This window comes from Echinops telfairi, unplaced genomic scaffold (assembly GCF_000313985.2).
Source record: "Echinops telfairi isolate 266 unplaced genomic scaffold, ASM31398v2 ScPeMD7_2;HRSCAF=8, whole genome shotgun sequence".
In the NCBI taxonomy this organism is placed as follows: domain Eukaryota; kingdom Metazoa; phylum Chordata; class Mammalia; order Afrosoricida; family Tenrecidae; genus Echinops; species Echinops telfairi.
In genome coordinates, this window is record NW_022103898.1 from 20,133,804 (window position 1) to 20,141,006 (window position 7,203).

At 43.0% G+C, this 7,203-nt stretch overlaps 1 protein-coding gene and 1 non-coding gene across 2 annotated transcripts in view; both read right to left on the minus strand.

Annotated features, from left to right (window-relative positions):
- POLR3B (RNA polymerase III subunit B) overlaps nt 1-7,203 on the minus strand; it is a 140,289-nt gene that overhangs the window by 112,937 nt on the left and 20,149 nt on the right. The window contains exons 6-9 of the mRNA XM_004700331.2: nt 6,467-6,567; nt 4,384-4,475; nt 2,854-2,971; nt 648-756 (exon numbers count right to left, since the gene is read on the minus strand). Of these exons, the coding sequence (XP_004700388.1) occupies nt 648-756; nt 2,854-2,971; nt 4,384-4,475; nt 6,467-6,567 (420 nt within the window). The remainder of the gene's footprint in view (nt 1-647; nt 757-2,853; nt 2,972-4,383; nt 4,476-6,466; nt 6,568-7,203) is intronic.
- Nucleotides 1,087-1,249, minus strand: LOC115870831. Its single transcript, XR_004046947.1, has one exon. It is a non-coding gene; the product is annotated as a U1 spliceosomal RNA (small nuclear RNA).

The window sequence follows — 7,203 nt, forward strand, 5'->3', positions numbered from 1 at the left end:
ACACTATCTCCAGGATATATTGCAAATTACAAAAAGGAAACAGCTACATACAGAACAAGAGGCAGTCTAAGTAAACTACAGTTTAACAAGGAGCAGAGGCCTGCTTCACACATGCGTACATGTTGCACGGGTGCAGATGACCTCTTCAGAGAGAGTCAAGAAACCGGCAACACTGGTGTCTACGGGGAGGGCACTACATGGCTGAGAACGGGGTTGGGGAAGCTTGTAAAACCGAACTCACTAGCACCTAATCAATTTTGATCCCTAACCGCCCTAGGGGAGAGAGTCGGCTGTAAACCTGAACAGTAGGAGCAGAAAGCCTCATCTTTCTCCTCCGGAGCGGCTGGTAGGTTCAAAATGTTGACCTTTTGAATCTGCCACCAGCTGCTGGTGGGAGGTTTCCTCAGCAACATGGTACAACCCTGTTGTACCTTTGGCATTTTTAGGTGCTACTTACTTAAAACAATCAGTATTTTTTAAACTCTTTGAACTCTGGTCTTATTAGATTTCAATTTAAAATACATTATATGATTGACTAAATGCCTATGCCACACCTCTCTATTCCTAGAGATCCTTATCAGAGTAAATGTGGAAATGAAGCAGAAGGAGAATTCGTGATAATTTCCCGCCGAGGGCGGCAGGCTCACCTTGAAAATGATCACAATGGGTATGTCTTCCGACAGAGTATTGTGCCTCAGGTAAAACCGTCCTTGCTTCACAGCCATGTTGGTCCTGCTTTTCTTCTCGTGCGTCGAGCTGCAAGGAGTCGCAGGCTGGTTAAATTACCCTCCAGGTGAGAGGATGGCTCTGACTTAGAACTTAGAGAAGGTAGTTTCAAGATAGTAACGTGTATTCACAATGGCCATCAAACCATAAGATCTGATTGATCAATAAAGTTCATTAAGGTCTTTTCATTCTAATAAGCTACAAAGGGTTTTCTACAACACGCGCCCGCTCCCACTTCCACAAACATCTGCAAAAGGTGCACATGCTGCTTTCACTTTGAGATGACGATGGAAGATTTGCGGGGAAATGAATGAGAAACATCAGTTCACCATCTAACCTATTTCTTTCTTTTTTTTTTAATAGGGGAGAGCACAAACGCAGTCCCCCACTACCACAAATTATGCAGTTGAGTTTCCCATGTTTGGGAAATCGCAGGGGTCAGCACATCCAGAGTGCAATGGGTGAGCCTCGCCCTGGGAAAACCACCTTCATGATCATGGTAGCTCCCCTGCCAGGCAAGTATGAACCTATTTCTTTTTGATGCCGCAGGAATCACTTCTGAGCCAGTGTGGGGCACGTGTTCATGACCAACTGTGCACACTGGAAAAGGAAAAGCCTCAAAGTGAGAACAAGTCTGAGGACACGAATTAACATATTATGATTTTTAAATTCACAGTCCAATAAAACATACCTTTAACGTTGGTAGACAGTGAAGACAAAATTTTATAGTATGCTGGGTGTGAGACACTCAGCAATCTCCTTCTGTTGGTACCTCTGTCCATTATAAAAGGAGCCCTGGTGCTAGGCACTGGGCCCCCAACTCCACAATCAGCGGTTCAAGGGAAAAAATTAGGCTGTCTTCTCCACAAAGATTTGGCAGAAATCCTAAATTGGGTTACTGAGAGTCGAGATTGACTCAATGGAAGTGGGCTAGGTGGAGCAGTAAAAAAAATCCGTAATAGAATTTAAAACCTCTGAAAGATTTAATCAACTATAATAGTACCCCTCCTGATTGTCTACTGTGCACTGTTACTTACATTCGTTTTCCACTTACAAGACTTACTTTGAAGTGTTGTCTAGAAATCACAGGTAGCGTCTCCAAGGCTTAGTAAAGCTAAGTAGCTGCCCACTTCAGTACCCAACAGCTAGTAAATAAGAGCCTTGGAATCCAAATCCAGATGGCCCTGGTTCTAATGCTGTGCACAGTGGGAAGGCACAGGTTGTAGAATGAAAATAATGGGGCTCAAATGTAGGCTATCTCTTAAAATTAATGTGAGTCTAAGCTCCAAACCTAGACCAAACCTGTAAACTGGAGACAAGATCATTCATCTTGCAAAGTGCTGGTGACAGTGCCAGCTCTTAGTAAACCCAAACCCAAACTCACCACTACTGAGGCCTTTCTGAATCACAGTGACCCTACAGGACAGAGAACTGCTCCTATAGGTTTCTGAGGCTATAAATCTTTATGGGAGCAGATAGCCTCATTTTTCTCTAGCAGAAAGTCTGGTAGGTTTGAACCACCGACCTTGTGGTTAGCAGTTCTAACGCATAATCCACTACACCACCAGGGCTCCAAAAGTGCTCGATAAATAGTAGTCCTTGTGAGCTGCTTCGCCCTTGGAAAGAAAACTGCAACAGTGGTGGGCTAATCAGTTCAACATCAGTTGTCTAAAGAAAAATGTTAGTGCATGCTGACACCTTACTTATGCCACTTAGCATTCCATTCCCCAAACCTATTAACTTCCCAATTTCAAATTACACATGATGATGAGAGAAAAGAACAATGTTTTAATGCTTTATTTAAACAATGTTTCAGGTTTCATTACTGAAACTACTCTTTGCTTAAAAACTTTCAGGAGCTTTGGTGGCAGAATAGCATACTGGGCTAACCACAAAGGCAGCAGTTTGAACCTACCAGATGCTCTGGGAGAGAAAGATGAGGCTTTCTGTTCACATAAAGATCTACAGTCTGGGAAACTGTCCTACAGGGTTGCTATAAGCCAGAATCAACTGATGGCAGTGACTTTTTGTTTCTGCTTTAAATATACTTATACAATAAACTAAACGCAAATAATTTATATACTGGGGTCATCAGAAAAATTTACCAACACCTCTCTTTTCCCATACCTGGTCACTGAAGCACCAACCGCACCTTTCCGGTCAGCTTCCACAATGATCCTGTTCTTAGACAGCTGCTCCTGGATGAGAATAACTTTCTCTACTCCTTTGACAATGAAGTAACCACCTGGCCAAAGGAAACGATTTAAGCATCACCACCTTGTCCTCAGACAGGCTGACTCAGGAATGGCAGCCAGCTCCAGGATTAGAGGTCATTGCTTCCTGCTTTACTGGGTGCTTCTAGTGCAGTGGTTCTCAACCTTCCTAATGCCATGACCCTTTAATACAGTTCCTCAGATTAGAGTTAGGGTTAGGAAAAGAAAAAGTTAAAAAGAATTTTTTAAAAATACAGTTCCTCATGTTGTGGTGAACCCCCCCCCCCCCAACCATAAAATTATTTTCGTTGCTACTTCATAACTGTAATTTTGCTACTGTTATGAATCAGGCAACCCCTGTGAAAGGGTCATTCAACCCCCATAGGGGTCTCGAACCACAGGTTGAGAAGCGCTGTTCTAGCGGCTTTGCCAATGCTGTTTCATGGATTGATCATCTGGCGCACAGAGACGAGGACAGAACGGGAAGGTCTCGTATTTGGTTATGCATTCCCAGCACCTGAACCTACTGCAGGTGCACCAAGAAATATGTTAAACAAATTAGTCTTCAGATTTCAGAAGCAGAGAAATAATGGGCAACTTAATTTGCCCTCAGTTTCCTAACACATTAGTGACAGTAGTAGGCTAAAATTAGCTTTCCAAAATAATATTCTATACTTAATAAGAGCAATACAACATTGTCATATATTTCTGTTCCCACAATTCAGAGTAAGAAAAAGTTACTCTTCATGGGGCAGTATATAAGCAAAGGTAAGGTAGCACATTTGATTTATGCAATATTTTGTTATCTACTAAAGTGATGTTATTTGTTAACTTATAAAACCCAGGATTCTGCATCAGTGTAGCCTTAGGGGAACTAAAGCAACTATGAAAAAAAATCAGTATCAAAAAGTTAAGGAATTAAGATAAACTTTCTGTTATGTGTCAAATTTGATTATAAAAGAAATTGCCATAAAAAAGGCACAGAACTATAGCTATTAAAATCAAGACAAAAAAATACCTTCTTTTGCTCTTTCCTGAAACGGAAAAGCCTGGAGTCATACCTGAGTTTTTCAGACTGAGCCAGATAAAAAACTCCATGAAACTGTTCTATGATATTCCAGCTTATATATATTAAAAACCTAGTGAGCAAAGAAAGAACTGACTAATCATAGCAATTAAAAACAGAAATAAAAGCGTGGAGTATTAAAGTTCTATATCTCAAGTGAAAAAACAGTGTATCTTTCGGAACTACAGCCCAATAAAAAGTTGAAGCCAAATGTCTAGAGGTTTTGTGAACAGATTTTTTACAGCAAGTTCACTACACAGCAGAAAGGCCGGCACTATTTTGAATAAATCTAACAACAACAGTAAAACAAAAAGCAAAAAAATAAAAAAAGTGGGGGTGTGGGGGGTGGTTGGGGTAAACCTGAGAAATCAAACATACCTGGATCTAAAGGGCATTCATTCAATTTGGCAAATTCTGCTGGTGTTTTTCCCGTAAGAACACAGTTTGAACTGCGTAGCATTATGGGCATTCTGTTTAAAATAAAAGAGAAAATATCATGCAATGTATTGATGGTTACTGACAAAAAAGCCGAAAAATACACAAAACGTGCACACATCACTGAGGGGATTGGCATTTCTGTTGCTCATGTTAGAAAAGTTAAAAGAAATTGAATTAAACTCTGAAACTTGCTCTTGAATATAGAGCACCATAGGCAAATAGACGAAATGATAAAAGAGTTTAACAGAAAATTTCAAAGGGAAGCTCAAGAAGACAAAATATTACAATGAAATGTTATACTTTAAGTTAGAAAAAAAAAAAAGAACATGTTCTTCATTTATCAAGTTGAAAGAAGCAAAGGAAAAATAAACCTTGACTTATGATATTGAAGGAAAAAGGGTATGGATTATGACTCAATGTAAGGAAGACCAAAAGCCTCCAACTGGACCAATAAGCAATAGCATGGAAAGTTGAGAAAAGGATGACGTTGTCAGGGATTTCGTCTTGCTGGGATCCACTATCGGTGTTCACCAAGCAGCAGGGCTATGATGAAAAGACAGGCTGCATTAGGTCATCTGCTGCAAAAACCCTCTGCAGAGAAATGAAAAAGTGATTTGAGGACTATGGTGCAGGGCCATCACGTCAGGTCTTTCCAGTTGCTTCACATGACTGCAGACGTGGGATACTGAATAAGGAAGATCGAAGTAGAATCAGTGCATTTGACCTGTGACGCTAGAGAAGAATATTGAAAGTACCACGGAGTGCTGAAAGGACCAAGCTTTCAGCATCCTTGGAAGAAGTCTGGCCAGAGTGCTCCTTAGAGGCAAGGATGCCAAGCCTTTTTCTGACATACTCTGGACACGTTGTCAGGAGAGACCAGTCCCTGGAGAAGGACATCGTGCTGGTAAGTGGGAGGGCAGTGAAGCGGAAGGCCCTCGAGGAGATGGACTGGCAGGGGCTGCAACAACGGGCTCGGGCATAGAAACAGGTGTGAGGATGGCACAGGACTGGGCAGTGCTTCATTTGGCTGTGCACAGGGCCGCTATGAGTCGGAACCAACTCAATGTCACCTATCAATCACGTGGGGAAAACACTGAAGAATGCAGGAAGCATCAACAGAAGGTGGAAGGAATACACAGTCGCCACAGGAAAAGGTTCCGTTGATATTACACCATTCTGTGAGATAACGTCTGAGCAAGCACTGATGGTACAGAAGGAACAAGCTGAAGCTGCACTAAAGTCATTGGCAAAACACGGGCTCGAGAAATTGACAGGATACCAACAGATATTTCAGCAAATGGATGCAGCACTGCAAGTGCCCACTCTTCCATACCAAGCAACCTGGCGGCAGCTACTTGGCCAGCCAACTGGGAAAGATGCATATCTGTGATCATTCCAAACAATGATGATCTGCTGAGCTAAGGAAATGACTGAATGCTATCATTACAGTTGCACCCAAAGTAAAACTTTACGGAAGCTAATTAAAAATTGGATTAAGAAATGCTCTGACCAGGAGCTGCCAGAAACTCAAGCTGAATTCAGCAAAGGACATGAAATGAGGGACATCACTGCTGACGGCAGAAGGATCTTGGCTCAAAGCAGAGAATGCCAGAAAGATGCTTGCTTCATTGACTATTTAGATCTATTTCACTGTATAGATCTATGGATAGATCTATGTTATCCAACTATGCATAACATTGCAAAGAAAGGGAATTCCAGCACCCTAAATGGTACTCACATGGTTTCTGTAGACAGACTAAAAGAAATTTCAAATAAAACAAGGGCATTACATAGGGAACGCCAGTCTTAACTTTACAGAAAAGGGTTCTCAATGTCTGACATCACCACCACCATCACCACACTGAGCTGTACTCGGCTCTCAGTGTTTCACCCGTGCTGCCTCAGTGGTTCAGGGTCCCTAAAGAACCCTAGGATAAAGGCACATTTCCCCTGCTTTCCAGAGAAGGAAATGGGGCAGGCTGGAATCCCAGCAGTCTGCTGCAATGGGGACGTGGCTCCTCACCTGCCAATGGGTAGGGCATTGCGGATGATCCTCTGGCTGCCTCGGGTATATTCAATGTCCACTGTGATGGGGGCAGAATACGTCATGTCCCTCAAACGGCACTGAAAAGAGACAGGCAGCTACTGAGCCTCCTATTTGGAGAGGTGCCCTGACAATGTCAAAGAGCACTGGCTCTGGAGGTAGGGAGGAGTGGGGCCACCAGCGCACCTTGACCTCTCCTCCACTGAGCTACTCTGCACAGGGAGCTATGAGCTTACTTCTCCCGGAGGACAATGCCATGGGGTGGCGAGGCACCTCCACAGCACCCCTTCCCCTGCTGGCCTGGAAACAGAACAATAAACCTGATACTGGTTCTCTTAACATGGATCCAATGATGTTACCACCATCAGTCTGCTCCCTTATCTTAAAATGATTAAACTGCGCTCCGCAAACTGGGTCCATGGAAAACAATCAGAGGCCAGGGTTGTTGGTCAAAACTGCTACAACAGGTATAAAAACCGAAGTACACACGTGTGTATACACACACTACGCGCGCGCGCGCAAACACACAGAGTAAGGGTCTACTGTTGACTCCCATGACTGACCACCTACACACACACACACACACACACACACAGAATAAGGGTCTACTGTTGACTCCCATGACTGGCCACACACACACACACACACACAGAGTAAGGATCTACTGTTGACTCCCATGACTGGCCACCTACACACACACACACACACACACACAC